Here is a 16,535-nt window from a genome sequence, read left to right on the forward strand (position 1 = left end):
CATAGCCCGGCGACGACGTGCTCCATGGGTGCGGCGACGACGAGAACCCAGCCGGAGAGCCGACGCTTTGCTGGCTCCAGGCCGTGTACGAGTGCCCACCGGGTGGATTCATCATCGCCGCGCGCGCCGCCTCCGCTTGTTCCGCCGCCGCCGCAGCGCGCGCCGCTTTTTCCCTGGCCTTCTTGGTCCTGTTGCGCCTGTCGGCGGTGACGGCCTCTCGGCGCTCCACATCTGCCTTCCACTCGGCGTTGCTCATGCCGTGGGGCTTGGATAGCGGTGCCCTCGGCTTCCTTTGCTTCGGCTGGGCGGCGGCGGCTGTGGGATCCGCCGCGGCGTGCGACATCACATACTTCTTCGGCGGCATGGCGGGCGGAAGGATAGGGAGGAGGCGAGCGTTTTGGCGGAAGGAATGGAGAAGAGAGAGGAGCCTAGGGGGGGAAGCGGGAGAAAACGGCGGGAAAAGGGCTTCAGTCGCTGATAGAGTGGCCCCATGCCGCTTTTCGCGTGCGCCGGCGCGCCCAGGCGACACCCGGCCGCTTGGATTCGGGGCAGGATCGTCGGCTCTGTATTTGGCCCAAACCGGCGCTAAACGAGATCCTGAAGGCGCGATTGGGCCGATTTCGGTCACCGGCGCTAAAAATTCGCGTAGGGGGAGGGGCCTGTTGGGGACACGGCTGGAGATGCTCTTACATAGATCCTTAGGTCTTTTGGCCTTCAGTTTTGTTCGTGTATAGGTATAGCAGGGGCACTTCAGACAAATAGTACTGCGTTGCACGCACAGCAGAGCAGAGATGGTGTTGGTTTCTAAATAGAAGTACTACTCTGGTACGTACTTGGTAGGGGTCCGTCTAGACTGAAGCGTGGCTGTACTTACTGGTCACAGGCGCTGCAAATCTCGACGGATGTTTGAATGTGCAGGCCAATAATCTGGCCAAGACAAACAGGGAAAATGCCATTTGAAAATCTGTAGATGAAAAGAGGAATTGAGATGTTCAGGTTGCACAGGAAACATGGCAGCACTGATACATATATAGGTACACTCATGTGATGACTGATGATTGATTTTCTGCCGCAAAGAAAGGATTGGTAAATCAGCAGGCACTTCAGTTGGGATCACGGGGAATAGATAGCCCGGACCCCGGAGGCGTTGCCCCAACTTATCAGCAGTAAAACATGACACGCTTCACGTTTTCCTTGAGCTCAGGCAGAGGCTTAACAGCAACATTCCCTGCAGCTCTACTGCCGCCGCGTGCACCAGGAGGGGCACGGCTTGTCGTGGCACCGCTCGCGACCGAGCCACCATCGGAGGTATCCGGTTCCATGTAGAACCGAGCTCGAAAAGCCGCGAGGTGAGCATAGTATGCCGGAGGCACTGCACATGAAACCAGTACACTGAGAATAATGCTATACAAGAAAGTCTGATGATTTTCAACATCAACTAGGTATAACCGAACGGAGGTTTTGATGCATCCTCTGCTTACCAATCGATACAGAACGGGTGCACCTTGCGTAGCTGCAACAATAGGGCAATTAACGGTCAAGTTTACTGGTCATAAGCATATAAAAGTCGGAACAGGATTAGCGTGACGGTAACTTACGTGTAACACAAATTGTTCGTGAGAGTCTGTAAACCATCCGCGGTAAAATTGTTCTCATCCCAAAGGACATGGTAATGCGCAGGGCGGCTTGTTCCCTGAAAGTAATGTAATGTAAGGTTAGATCAAGTCAATCCCATCAGATGAAGAATGCTCTCATTTCTACCTGTACAGAAAAACTCACCTGAATACCAGCATGGCTACAAAGGTAGAAATCGAACTCGGTAGGATGGCATATCTTTGAATCAACCACAGTACCTAATAAAATAAGATATAAGATGGTAACTAAAAGTTGACTCTGAGTTCAGTAATTGAGCTTTCATGCATGGAGTCGAGAAGCTACACAAAGCAAGTAAACTCGCTAACAAGGCAAACAACTCACCAGGCAGTATGTTTCCACTTTTTGTGTCAACACTTCGCTGATCGTTGTGGTTATTAGCAAATAGCCGTGTATGATGGCGCTTCTGGACCACCACAAAGGTAACAGGTGGCTGATAATTGGACTCCAAGGATGCGCACGCCTAGGTTTGTTAAACAGCAAAAATGTTCAGACTCCATGCAGATCTCATGCGACAATATTTAGAGAAAACACAACCTCACCTTTCTAATCGCATCAAGCTCATACAACAGAACCTGATAGAACTGTCCTTCGCTAACACCATCCCTGAAAAAAAAATGTGTGAGGTTCTATACAATAACGCCAATTGGACATGCTTAAATTAAGATAGTACCTATAGAATATGATCCTTTGGGGTTTCTGTCCAGTTGATCTATGAAAGGAAAGGAGAAGTTCTCTGCATAGTCAATAGAACATGTATATTTAGGTATTGATGAGGTGCAAGTGAACAAGATTCAGGTCTTAACTCCTAGCGACAGGCATTAATATGTATGTGTCCTCTGCGTGTTAAATTTGTAAAGTATTACACGCATACCGTTCAAACAATATTCAGGTGTTACAAGTGAACAAGATCATACCTAACCATTCCACCATTTACAGTCCCTCTCTGAGGATCTTGCCATACTTTAAAAAGATCTTGTATCAACTCCTGGCGACGGGTTTGTGCACTCACCAATCCAGCATATTTGGTGACCTCAGGCCAATCTTGAGAAGCAACAACCTGCATGAGCATAAAATCATTTACAAATCGTTGGGTGCCCAGCATGACGAGAACATGACAACAGTAAAACTGAAAAGCGGATGCTTGGCATTGAAAGAGCAAACTTTTGCCCAGAATATAAGTTTTACTACAAAATAATGCATGCATAATGATTTAAGATTAACATGTTATGCACCTACAGCTGCAATGGAAGGGCTAGAATCTTCTCCAGGATGAGGATGGGTAACATCAGCACCAAATATAATGGTTGGTCTGTCACTAACAAGGGGAATTCTCCTTGACAGAGCATCAACAAGTACAGTATTTCTCCCTCCCACCTAAAGAGTAAAGGAATGTGAACATCAAGTATAGAAAAGAGTAAAGGAATGTGAACATCAAGCATAGAAGGAACAGAACTACAAACACCAGGTTCGTAGTAGACAGAAGCCACAGAACAGGACAAACCTTAACATTGATTTTAAGGGCGACGTTTGCAAGATACTGCTGTGTCGTCTTAAAAACATGTTTCGTGAGACAGCATTGAGAGACCAATCCAAGATCTGTCTCGCATATTCTTTTGAGATTACCTGAGGGAATGATAAGAACAACACAGCGTCAGAAATTGATAAGAATAATAGTTAGTATTTGTATTACATAATACACTAGTTATCGTTTAATTAGAGGGCATACCATAAAGAGGACCATTATTGTCAGGCAAAATTGCAATGAGCAGGTCAAGCTCCCTGCCCAGTGGTTTCAGAAGATTCATAGCATCTCGATAGTGTGCCCTGAGTGCTCTTTCTACATGCTCAGCTCTCGTACATAAAGGAGGAAGCAGAGGATCCTTTGAGAAGTCCTGTGGTGAGAGGATATGAAGCGTATGAGAAAGAGAACGTTAAAACAACTGAATGTAAATGAACATGTTGAAAAAAAATGTCTGGAGGCAGTGGATAATATAGACCTACCATTCCAGATATTTCGCACATGTCAGCCAGCTGACGACAGAAACTCCTGGCAGCACTATCTTGGACATTCCGAGCAAAGTTAATACATATCCACTCCTTAACTCTACCACCATTGACCATTTTCTACAACCAAATATTGGAAGCAAAAAATTGCATAGCATTTTCAAACAAATATTGGAAGAGATACACAGGAATACCGTTTATAATGAAGGATTTAAGAGCATACCTTATGCCTCATATTCCATTGGCCAATTCTTGGCAATACATCCTTCTCTCTGCCACTATCGTGGTACTTAAGCTAATAGATAAAAACAGTAATCAGACATCCAGGGAAAAGATGTAGCATATAAAATAGTGAGAGTTGAAAGATGTCAACCATGTGTTAAAACATTGAACTTACTCTAGGGGGAGGTAGGACTCGAGCTTCAACTGATGCAAGACGTTCATCAATCCTTATACCAAACTCCCGTGCATATGGATCCTCATGGTATGCGTTGTGATTCACCGTCTGGTAACCAGAACAAATCAAGAAACAGGTTCAACATGGAAGCCATTCTTGTTGTAGGAAGAGAATAAAACTGACTATGATTATATGCAAGAAAAATGATAAATACATGGTTATCTGTAGTGTTATACCACAAGGAGCAATTGACTCCCATCAAGCCACCTTAGCATGTGTACAATATAAGGCAACACCAGATTCTAGTTGCAATAACAAGTTATTGGACATGTTTTCAAATATCACTACCAAGTCCAAATTAGCGTAAGAAAAAGGAAAACCAGGTCCACTAGAGTAGATAAATGATAATAGGAAATTGGACGAGCTTATATACATAGTTGAAAGCATGTGTGGCTAAACCCAGAAACAGGCCATCGCTAAAAATAACAAAGAAATCCACATAATAATACAGTGAAACAGAAATAAATCAGTTTAAAATAGTTCACACCACAAAATGCGGCAAAGTTACCTGCAAAATGTCCAGCTCCCGCTGTTGGGGATGCTGGCAGGTCACCTTAAGAAGAGCAGTTATCTGCTTCTCATTCAGTCGTTTCGAGTAACGCTGTCCCTCAACAATCTTACATACCTTCAAGGTAAAAGGAGGCAACATATGATATGAAATGGATGTTTCTATAACTCTTTAACTCTATGTAGCATGCCGAATGTTTTTACTGTTCAATATGTTCGAAAAGTATGACACGAGATAATACAGGTTGTTTAGGATGCCAACCTCCATCGGAAGAAAATTCGGTCTCTGTTGGTTACCCACTTGCAAGCAAGGTAAAGTGGTGTGCTGAATGTTAAAACCATACGTCTCCTGGAAGTACTTCAATACTGTCTTAACAGTACCATGATCATCTATAGGGAAACTGTCACATGCCAAACCAAGAAAGGCAACAATCAAATTAACAGTGCGATGGACATAACAGAGGGTTCACATCTAGGTAAGTGAACTACATACGTTAATTCTCTTGTTGCTTGTGAGGTAAGACCAAATATACGATACTTTCTGCGCATATTGCCTCTATGTGTGACCTCAACCTTTACACCTCGTAGAGCCTTCTTGATCTGATCAGTGAAAAGGAAGGAAGCTTGTCAAGTAAAGAGTAAGCACAGAGCTACAAATTAAGCATGTACTTGAAAACATACGAGTAAAATATAAAACCATGTGATAATCGATAGAATAACATAACCTTCACACGGTCAGCATCTGATAATGGTCTGACTGAGACGTTTCTGTTCAAGAGTTGTGCAACGAAATCAATCACAGGAAGAGGCTCAATGAACGCTGTAGATGACATATCTGCAAAGCAAAAATGTCAAGCTATTTCAAGATGCTAGAGAAGACCAGATCAATTTAATGACACTATATGATTCATATCTTAGGACTGGACTGAACATGGAACAAAGGTTTACCCACCAAGCATGGCACATAAATACAACATCTAAGATTCAAGATTTCCAAAAATAAATATGCTCCTAATATTGGCTGCTATTTACCGAAAAAGGCTTTTGCCCCACTTTATATATAAAGAAAACCACCGCAGCCACAAAGTTCAACACAGGTCCACACACACACACAAAGGTAGCACGACAAATAGTACAGGAGTGTTCTGCTGAGGGCACAGCTCAACAAGCCCTGAAAATAAAAGACAAGGCGGTAGCAGATTATAAGGATATGGCCATATGGGCACGGGGCACGGGATGTCATATTGAGAGGGCAGTTCAAACTGTGAACAATTTTTCGATAGTGATGGATCCTATATTTTTTCTCTCAACATTATTAATCTATTGGAGCAAACATGGCTGATGTATCTGTGATTTGTGAAATTTACATACACTACCTACCAATCATCCTAGAAGCAAGAGGCCTGAGTAGGGAAATATTAGCGGATGGAAATTATAAACTTCATTGTAGCCAAAGCTATATTTACCAATAGCAATCCCCTTAAGTTATACTCCCCCCTTAACTTATTACGAAACATAGGCAGTAATTCGCAAGAAGCAAGCAATAGTTATCAGTAGTCAACTGTTTCATCTACTACGAGTTATTCTTAAAATGGTCATTATTCTAAAGTGGAAACAATGATTGCTCGTCTCATAGTGGTACTATGGATTGTGAAGATAAAGAGTTGGGATCTAACCAATATTCAGTGAAAGTCCCATCTGTGTGGGCCGTATGCTCTGGTAAAAACCACGCCAACTTTCCAAGCCATCACCAAGTTGCTGGCGCCTCCCTAAGTTCGGTGAATAAAATGACCTGGCAACTGGGGAATACCTAAACATGAAAAGTGAAGAAATGTTCAACAGCCATGCTAAAACAATAGTATCATACATCCACATGGTGGGAAAAGATTACCTTGCAGTAGGTAATTCACGTAGAACAATGTCAAGCACTTGAATAGCTTCTTGAGGAGCATCTGGTTGCTTCCCAGCTAAAAACATAGCTAAATGATGGAGATCGGCACGCGCGGCAAATTTGATGGCGACCGTAAAATGTTTTTCGCGCCTTAAGGTAAGGAGATATATCAGCAAGGAACACAAACGTGTATCAGCTAATGGCTATGTCTACAATAGCAAACCTTTGTGCAACTTGCGCACCACCAAGTTTATCATCCTCATCCTGTAGAACAATATTAAAGGTCCTAGAAGTAAATGGCAACGGTCCAGCAGTATATAGGCTCTTCCTTCCATCATAGGCAGGAAGACGACCACCCAAAAGAGAATGTCTGAAGAGTGTTACAAGTTGTCCTATGACAGCACGATTGACACCAAGGGAAGGAATGTCGGGAGTTATAGATACCTGGTGTGATATCAAATGAAAGCTCATGAGAGGAACATATTATATGTTCAAGAAGTTCTGCAAGAATGAGACCTTACATCATACTGGTGAAGATCTTTATCAGGCAATTCAGCAGAGAAATGATTTGCTTTCACGATGCACCTACTGCCAAATGTACCCTTGCCAGGCCGCATTGGAAATCTTACTGATTTAGTCGACGATGGTGCTGATTGGATACCTTGTCTAGAGGAACTTTGACCTGGGATATCAAGTTGCTGAAACTGTAACTGGACTTGTCCAGTGTTCATCTCAACATGTAGTGAGGATGAGCCAGTTTCGGGTGGTGAAGGTCTAAGCACCGGAACTTGGTTCTGGACTTGTGGAGCTTGGTGCAGTTCGGGAAGTGTTACTGATGGAGTAGCAGGAACTCCGCGTCCATGACTCCCACTCCTATGCCCATCATGGTATGGTTGTGGTGTTCCTCTTTGGCGTGGGGCACCATGGCCATAATACCCATGTGCTTGATACTTAACAGGACCACCAAATGGTTGATGTGATGCTGGATCCTGAAAATGTCCACCAGAACTCAGGTGTTGTCCACCACCACGACCACCTTGTTGAGAATATTGAGTATTGGCATGTAGCCGACCGCCACCTCCATGCTGTTGAGCTCTCTCAACCCGCTGTGATGGATCCTGACCAGGGGTTCTTGGAGCACTGCGAGTTTCAGTACTTCCCCGTGCGCTAGGGGGGGTATATCTTTTATTTTTCACCATAGTTAAAGCTGCAAGGTGAAGCAAATAGTTTTACTATTGATGTTGGTAACATAAACAATAACTAGCAGGCATAGAAAGATGAAGAATAAAGAGTATCAAGACAGATAACACAATGACCAAGCACAAACTAGAATAAAGAGAACGGGAAATGATTAGCATTTTGCGTAGAATTGAAGAGCACTACATGTGCTAAATATTATGGCCTAAACTGGAAGACAGGATTTGCAATTCTTTTCAGGCAGCAACGGGCAGAGTAACATATTCTTTATCAAAAGGAAAAACAAACTGAATCTTGTTGTCCAAAGCAAAACTAACAAAAAGAAACTTGTTTATATGCCATCAAACAGTGTCCACTTAAATCATACGCTACTGGAAATCCCTCAATTGCTTATGTTCCACTCAGCCACCGACTTTCTCGTTATTGCCAGTTCACTTTGTTAAAGTCCTCTGATACCTCAAGAAAAAGTTAAAGTCCTCAGTTAATTGGATCAATGCCCCCCTTTCCCCTCAGTGGTACATAAACAAGCTTAGTGTTGGTACTTCGTGGCATCGTGCTGCTACTGCCGTGTATCCTAATGTATTGACTTGCTCCTGCAGCTGTGTGCAAGCAGTGCTTGGTTGCAATTTTTCATGGAACTTTGTTTGCAATTTGAACATGGCAACTTCAAAACTCTTACATTTTTCTACGGAAACTTGAATGCATTGTGTTTTCAACATGACAACACGAAACCACCATGAAAACACAAAAAATTGCACATGGCAACACAAGCAAAACTGAATATAATCACAGCCTCATGACATTTTAACATGAGAGTTCAACATGAAAAATTACAGATTTCAGTACCAACATGGCAAATCTAAAAAATAAATTCTAGGATAATCATATCTGAATTTTCACATTACTAATTCCATACAGCACTTTATTGAAATCACGGTTAAGATCAAAACAAGTCCATAACATGGCTTATTCAACCGTGACAACGAACGAAATTTATTCTGCAGGTATGGAAAGGAAAAAAAAACTTGCCGTGGCGGCATAGCTGGGCGTTGGCCTTGCTGTTGAGGTCTGGGAGCACGCTCTCGCTGTCATGGCGGCCAAGCGCGACTTCGCTGGACAAGGCGTGAAGGCCGACGGCATGGGGTAGGGCAACGTGGAGCGGCGCCAATCGTTCCCCCGGCCGTGAAGGGAAGATGACGAATTGCTGGAGCGGCCGTCACGGTCTCTTGGGTTTTGGAGAGATGGGGCCGCCGCGAGGGGGCTCACCGGTCGCGCTGGCTGGGGTAGGAGCCGCCATGGCGGTGTGCACGGGCGGCAGAGGGGAGATTTTTGGAGACTGTTGACCAGGCGAGTGAATTTTTTTTATTTTATTTTTTTGGTCCGTTGGATTGACCACGCCCGTTGTAAAATCCAACGGCTGCGGTATCCTCTTCCTCCTCCTGACTTCAACAGTATCATTGGCAGCACTTCCGCATGCCGCCTTGCCGCCCCGTCCAGCTTGAATTGTCACCTTAGCCATATCGCCACCCCTGGCCTTCCTTGTGTATCGGGCACAACCAACTTTAACATCGATGACCCCGTATATGTATCTCTTAAACCTTCGCCTCGCTTCCATCTAAGATGTCGCGTTTTGTGGCATTGGCGGCTCATCAATTTGACCGACACACTGAAAAAAATTCAGCGCATGGTAATAACAAACATGATTAATATTTGAGATTTGATCTTTTGCCCATTTTACTTTGACATTTTGCCTCCCATAACATTACATTTGCTCAACCTTTTTTTTATATTGAGCTCTTGGCTTTTTAGAATATTTTTTATTTATTTCACATTATGTGAACATTCTGGATTCAAAATTCGATGAGGTGCGTGCATAATAGTAAAACATTGTGAATCTTTGGGATTTGATCCTTTCCCCTAATTTTTACTTGGACGATTTGCTCTTTTTATATCTGATCTCTTGGCTTTTGAATATTTTTTATTCCTTTCACATTATGTGAGCATTTTGGATCAAAATTCGATGACCAAATACCCCTATGTAGGTTTTGTGGAGGTAGCTAATTCTCCTCCTCTTTATTTTGATGTCCCTTTTCTCCGCAACGGAGAAAGCAAATGACTTGTGCACAGTCACCCGCTCCTTATGGTTAAGCTCTTTCATGAAGTAGACATCCCTGATTCAACGAAACATGTCGCACGTAGTTGTCTCCATCGAAGTGGCTTGGTCTGTGCATCCCAGTTGTTATTGCTCTATCAGTCCTCGCCTAAGTCGCCACCTCACCAGGCATTGTTCTGCAAGTCGTTGTCTCCATGTAGTTTGTGTCTGCCCATTCACCACCTCAATGAATGTTGCCGCCTCGCCGCTCCAAGCCACATAGATACCCATCACACTGCCTCTATACAATTCACAGTTGCCCGGTCGCGGCACCCATGAACGTCGCTGCCTAGCTCGCCGTCCCACTGCTCCATCTCAGTGTGTCAGTTATTCATCATCATCATAAATTATTCAGGAGTGGTGGGAAGGGAAACGAACAAGAAAAGGGAAGGGTGTAGTCAAGTAAATGGTGTTAGTGGTATATCGACATTTTGGGTGAGGCTAACCTGTTATGGGGAAAAATGCCGAAGTAAAGTTGGGCAGATTATCCATTGTAATGTATTGAGGGCAAATTGTCAAAGTGCAAAAGGATGAATAGTTGAAGATCACCCATGTCTTTGGTGGTTTCGGCACAGGTGAAAGCATGAGCAATTGGTAGGGGTGTTATTTTTTTAAGAAAGGAGGGATTACCCCGACCTCAGCATCGAGCGATACATATAACCATATTTATTGCATCATTCAATAAGGTCTAACAAAATAAATACATAAATCAACCCAAAGCCACATTTCTGACAAAAACTGTTGCCCTGCCTATAAAATCGATGATGTGCGCTGACAATTTATTGGTATGGGTGTTATGCAAAAGTTCTATGCCAGGGCTCCGCCTCCTCTTCCTCCTCCAAGAAAGAAAGTTAGGGTTCGTGCCTCTCGCCGGCGTCGGCACAGGTCCGCCTCGTCTCCGGTGGTCCTAGGGCCATGGAGGCGCGGTGGATCCTGACAAGGGCCGGCGGGAGGGCTCCGTTTTTAGTCGTTCTTTCAATCTTGCTAGGGTTTGTGTCCTACTCAGGAATGGAAGACGACGGCGGCTCGCTGAAGATGGAATAAAGGTCTCCCCGCCTAGCCCCCGTTCCGGTGGTGCGTTTAGCATCGTTGGTGGGCGTGTAGAGGTATGTCTTTGACAGATCTATCTTTGGTGAATTTGCTCGGATCTCATTGTTGTTCGTTTATGTCCGTGTGTCTTCGGTTTGGATCCTTTCGATCTACGTTATTTTTCATCGGCGGCGGTTGCTGTTCTGGGGTGCTGATCCTATGGGGTCTTAGCACGGCGATTTTCTGACTGTCTACTACAACAAGTTATGCCCAGCTCTAGCGATGGAGGGGCGATGACGACGGCGCGCCTTCCGCTCGCTTCGGTGCTTATAGTAGTCGCTAGGTGGTTTATGGTTCTGAATGTAATTTTTATTTCTAATGTTCGTTGTACTGTCATGATTGAAGATGGATAAATTAGAAGTTCTCCTGCAAAAAAAAAGTTATGTGTATTCTTCAATACTTTTCCCACTAAACAGGAGATAGTGACATGGATGGAGCACCAGCACCATAATTCATTTTGACCTGGGATTAGTTAAACTTGTTTTCAGCCGTAACTCTCTGGTGCGTGATCTGTTACGTCTTCGGCGAGTAGACGATAACATTAACACCGATGGAAACATTCGACGCGCTGCAGCGGTCAAAAACAGCCAGTACTAAGACCATTTTCAATAAATGGTTCAAACGTAAAAATACCTAATTTTTGAATCGTCTGAAGCAAAAAACACTGCTCTAATAGACAGTTTATATGAAAAAAAATTAGATCGCGGTTTCATGATGTAAAATATAACACCTTGCGGTGTAAATTTACATTACATGGTGCATCTGGTCCAAAACCAACCGCCGCCTGCGAACACCCAACCGCCACTTCCTTTCCTTTCTCGCCCGCGCCTGTCCGCCCGTCCGAAGACCAGCCAGACAGAATCCGCCGTCGTGACCGCGCAAAACCTCGCCGTCGGCGCCGCCACCACCCTACATACTCGCCGCTGTCGCCCCCGTCGCCTCCCTCGCCGGTAGCCGGCTCGCAGCCGCCCGGACGCCGCCGAATCGGGAGGCAGCTGACGCGGGATTCGGCGCCTCCGGCGGTCCAGCTGCCGCGGTAGGCCTTCGTTGGGTCTTAGGCTGCCGCCGACCTCCTCCCCGCCGGCCGTGAGCTTGTCCACGGCTGTTGCCCCGGCCGCACGACGCCGCACCAAGCCCTCCACCCGGCTGTCGAACTATTCTTCGCCGCCCGCTGAGCTCTTCTTGGTCGGTCTCCAAGCTCATTTCTTATCACCGCCGCCGTCCGGAGCCGACCGCTGCCGTCAGCAGCAGCCGATCCAACCTGCAGCTGCTGGCTGATTTTGGACCATGAATTTGGACCATCTATTGGAATTGCTCTTGTGGACCATGATTTTGGGCCATCTGTTGGAGTTGGCCTTTTTCCAAAGCTCCAAAACGCACTTTTGACGGTTTAAATTTTATATCTTCGGTTTTGAATCGTCAAAATTTGAACCATCCATTGAAGATGCTCTAACTGATTACCTAATCCATCTCGCACGTCATTCATCTCAGGATCGGATAAAAGACAACATTCGCAAATCAGCTACTACTTGAAGAGACAGGAGATCAACAGCGTCCACGTATTGTTTGCAACCTCTGACAGTCTGACCATCCGTCAGAAGACGGAGCAAGAACAGCAGCACCCGGACAATCTCGTAGATACTCGTCGAGCGAAAACGACGCGGACAGTTTTACAAGCGTCAAGAAACGGATAGACGGAGGAAGCAGCAAATACTACTTGATCATCCGAACCGTACCCGTCGTCCATTTGCACTACTACATAATTAATATAGCTGCCAACCTGAGCAAAACCATGTGCAGGAAATAAAATGCGAAGCATATCCATACCTTGATCATGGGGGGAGTACCCGTTGTCCGTCCGGGAGGCCATCGTCGCGGTGTGTTCCGCCGTCAAAGCTGCGCCGCGCCGCCCCTCGCTCGAAAGATCCCGGCAGGCCGGCCGCCGCCAGCATTGGCAGGCAGATCGGTCCCAAATCCGCAGCGGACAATGAAACGAGATTGGAGTTGGAGGAGGGAGACGTGAAGAGGGAGATGTGGGTGTTGGTGTTGGTGTTGTTAATAATTCTTATAGATAGTTAGATAGATAGCATTTGTATTTGCTGGTGGGTGGGCGCCTGCTGTACGTCCCTCTCACTCACTGGTCTCCTTGGCGCGCAGACAGAAGAGAAGGCAGCCGAGTCGCGCAATGTGGCGGCTGATGCGATACCGCACGTAGAGCCATCGCCAGTCGCTGCTGGCGAGCGATGGTGAGGCGCAGCTAGCTAGCTAGCGCACGAGGGGGCCAACAGGACGGCGATCGCCCTCATTGGCCATTGCTTGCTTAACCTGGCACTTGCGGCTTAACAAATCGGCCTAGCTCGGCCCGGTCGGGGCTTAATTGGCTCGTGCGCTCCTCGCTGGCGTGTACTATGTGACAGTGACAGCCGCGGACTTGAAACTTAGGGTTCTACATGTCAGCGTCTCGCTGGGGTGGTTCCGACTATGTCACAGTTGCACTTGTATATGCTGGAATTGGGTCGACTGATCACTAGCTGATGGTTCATGTGCGCTGCCACTGGTCTCGCTCCTCGGGGCCGCTAATTATTGGTCGTCGTGGGGCTGATAACCCGATACCAATTTTATTAGCAAGTGGTGCCTATCCTCCTCTGGGATAACGATGCAACGGATGGATGGAGTACTATCTTCATTTCTTCGTAGTTTACAAGAAAGCGCCCCGTCACACGCCACAAGGGCCAAGAAAGGAGGCCCGCTTCCGGCAATGGCGACGGGGGCAACAATGGCTGTAAACCAGACTAGAAAGCGACCGAGCACATCCTCATCAGCCAGCCCTGATCAGCCAGCCCTGATGGAGAATATGCCGTGCTCGTGGATGGAATAAAGTCAAGCTCAAGCTCAAGCGGGCAGGATCGCTCGCTCTAGTCCGTGCGGTCCGGGTGGGGCGCCGACGTGTCTGTTCGGGCCAACGAGACTTGCCTGCTTCTTTTTCATGCTCCCGCTCCCGCATACGTGACTTAATTTGATTGGAAAAATTAATGTTCGGTCTCACCCTCTGAAAATCAGGAAGGAAGATGATTAGATTAAAAAAGAAAAAGAGAAAAGAACAGCCGTAGGATGAAGTGAAAACACGGATGGGAGCATGGAGAGAGAACAAACAAGCCGGATCCCTTTTGTAGTCCGTATCTGCGCGGGTCTTTTCCTTTTCTGGCATCGAGGAAAGCGCCTGCAGATGCGCGACTATTATTTCTATATTTCTATGTGCACTCTGTAAAAGTGAGACCGCAACGTGGATCTGCCCGTACGGCGTGACTTCTTTTTTTATTTTTGGTGCGGGTTTGATTATCGGGAGACAAAGTGCGTCTTCACTTGTTTTTTCTCCTTTTATTTCCTTCCTCGTCTTCTTCTTTTTTCGATGAGATGACCTTCATTTCTTTTGGTCAACGCATGCAATCATATTAATTAATTATTCAAGAAAAATCTGACAAGAAAATACTCCCTCCGTTTTTATTTACTTCGCATATTAGTTTTATCAAAGTCAAGCTATACAAACTTTAACAAAATTTATAGACAAAAATATTAACATATACAATAACAAATCAATATCATTAGATTCGTTGTTGAATGTACTTCCACATCATATAGATTTGTTATGCTAAATATTTATATTCTTTTTTATAAATTTGGTCAAACTTTACAAAGTTTGACTTCAGTCAACTCTAATATGCGGAGTAAATAAAAACAGAGGGAGTACATCAAGCTACCCAAGCCATCGTTCACACCTATAAACTCCATAATATGGAGTACTCTCACTCCTCATATCTAAAACCGATGTCGTTGCCGATACATTCACATAACGTATCGTAATCTACAGCTTGTGCAGCAAACCTAAAGCGTATACCATGTGCGCACGTTTTAGAAGTCGCCATCATCATCATCGAACCACTGACCCATCTTCAGGACAGAGATCCGCATCACCCTTGCTAGTCCGGCCATCTGTTGACGCCACCACGACGCCCAACGACACCACTTCCCTGCGCGCAAACTGATGAGCACATCGCGGTTGCTGCCGGTACACCGCAGCACCATGCCGCCAAGTACGACCACCCGGCGTAGCTTGAAGTCTCTGGAAGATATGTCGTGTGTAGCACCTGCCGAACAGGCATGACACGACGTAGCACTTGTCGGTCAAGCATGACTTGACATCTCCACCGAAGCTCAATGCAAGACGAAACCGCTCCACCCCCGCCTTTATCGTTCAGCGCTACTCCACAAACGATGGTTTCAAGAGAGAAACGACACCGCAGTGCCGCCATCATCCGATATGGAAGACCAGATCCTAGGGTATCCCCCGGAGTAGCATGAGTGGGTCGATAGTAGTTACACAACGATGCCTTCATCAAGGCAACGACGCAGAACGCCACCATCGCTCGTCATCGGCTCGGTTTTCATCAGCAACTATGTCACCCCGACTCGCAGCAGGGGCTAGATGACGGATCTAAGATCCGACTACCCAGCCTTCAGGCCGAACACCCCTGACGAAGGAGATGACCACCACCGTCAAGCCTAGGGTCGCCGCCCCAGGCGTCCACATGATGATGGAGGAGAACCGATCCGGGGAGGGAAACTCCAAATGCACCGCAGCCAGCAGCCATGGCCGGCCCCATGCTACCCCGGCAGCTGTGGTGGCCCAGCCGCCGTCGGAATCCTATCGGACCGCTGCCAAAACGTGCCAACTCCGCCTCCACGCCGGGCGCCTAGGGTCGCCATCGCGTTTGGGCCAGAGATCCCCTCGTGGAGAGAGGAGGAAAGCCCGTCGTCTGCCAGGCGAGCTTTGCTCGCCGACCTCCTCTGGCAGCGGCGGGGAAGCAGCTAGCGAGGGAGGGAGGGTCGGGGGCGGCTGCTAGGATTCGCCCAAGCCGCCCCCTTGGAGGTGACATGAGCGAGTCTGGACGTCTCCCCAGGAATCGTGTGCGTGGAGCTAATTGGTGTATTTGTAGACTACTATCATACTATATGAGAAGACCTTTATGACTAGCTTTATTAAAAATCAAATCACACTTATGGTCCGTTAAGAGCTTAATGATAAAATCAAAGGACAAATCAAACCAAACCAAAGGCAAGTTCTCGTGACCCCATTCAGCCAACACATACGCTATTACATAAATTGATACAAGCCTTGTCAAACTCACTAACTCTCGACGACAATCATTTAATATAGGGGCTACCATCATAGAATAACATTCATCCTGATTAAGAGCTTGAACCACTGTGATATTATCCATGCGTGGAAGAATGTTGTTTCACCCCATCCGGTTAGCCAGCTTGGCAGCTTCAGACCTTCACACAAGGCTGAGGCCTTGGCTGACACTTCCAATAAAAAAATTCAAGGACGTGCTCAACTTCAAGAATGTTGTTGCACCCCATCTTTATTTAGATGAACCCCATCCATTTATTTGCCTCTTTAGGTGAACGTTTCTCTATTTCGCTCCTGGGAGGCACTAGTTAACGAGCGCTCCTTCGGAAGTCTCGCAACGATCAACGTCATTTGGCGCGTTCTCAGCCATTCATCACGTGTCACGCTCTGG

General features: G+C 46.2%; 1 protein-coding gene across 2 annotated transcripts; it reads right to left on the reverse strand.

The window, feature by feature from the left end:
* Positions 1 to 939: 939 nt before the first annotated feature.
* LOC119317404 (protein argonaute 1A-like) lies at positions 940 to 13,037 on the reverse strand. 2 transcript variants are annotated; one of them, XM_037591848.1, is made up of 23 exons: positions 12,781 to 13,037; positions 7,037 to 7,722; positions 6,739 to 6,959; positions 6,516 to 6,665; positions 6,301 to 6,434; positions 5,350 to 5,459; positions 5,118 to 5,224; positions 4,887 to 5,025; positions 4,626 to 4,742; positions 4,058 to 4,165; positions 3,884 to 3,955; positions 3,658 to 3,780; positions 3,383 to 3,548; positions 3,158 to 3,279; positions 2,893 to 3,030; positions 2,571 to 2,713; positions 2,327 to 2,389; positions 2,196 to 2,259; positions 1,978 to 2,116; positions 1,780 to 1,853; positions 1,599 to 1,693; positions 1,482 to 1,513; positions 940 to 1,372 (listed from the first exon to the last, which is right to left on the reverse strand). In XM_037591848.1, exons 1-23 carry the CDS (start codon positions 12,821 to 12,823, stop codon positions 1,161 to 1,163), a joined length of 3,258 nt encoding a protein of 1,085 aa, XP_037447745.1. In that variant the 5' UTR covers positions 12,824 to 13,037; the 3' UTR covers positions 940 to 1,160. The 2 variants fall into 2 exon arrangements, with proteins under 2 accessions (XP_037447745.1, XP_037447746.1); XM_037591849.1 differs by lacking the exon at positions 12,781 to 13,037 and adding an exon at positions 8,742 to 9,168.
* Between the last annotated feature and the right edge of the window lie 3,498 nt (positions 13,038 to 16,535).

The sequence above is a fragment of the Triticum dicoccoides genome, chromosome 6A (assembly GCF_002162155.2).
Source record: "Triticum dicoccoides isolate Atlit2015 ecotype Zavitan chromosome 6A, WEW_v2.0, whole genome shotgun sequence".
In the NCBI taxonomy this organism is placed as follows: Eukaryota; Viridiplantae; Streptophyta; class Magnoliopsida; order Poales; family Poaceae; genus Triticum; species Triticum dicoccoides.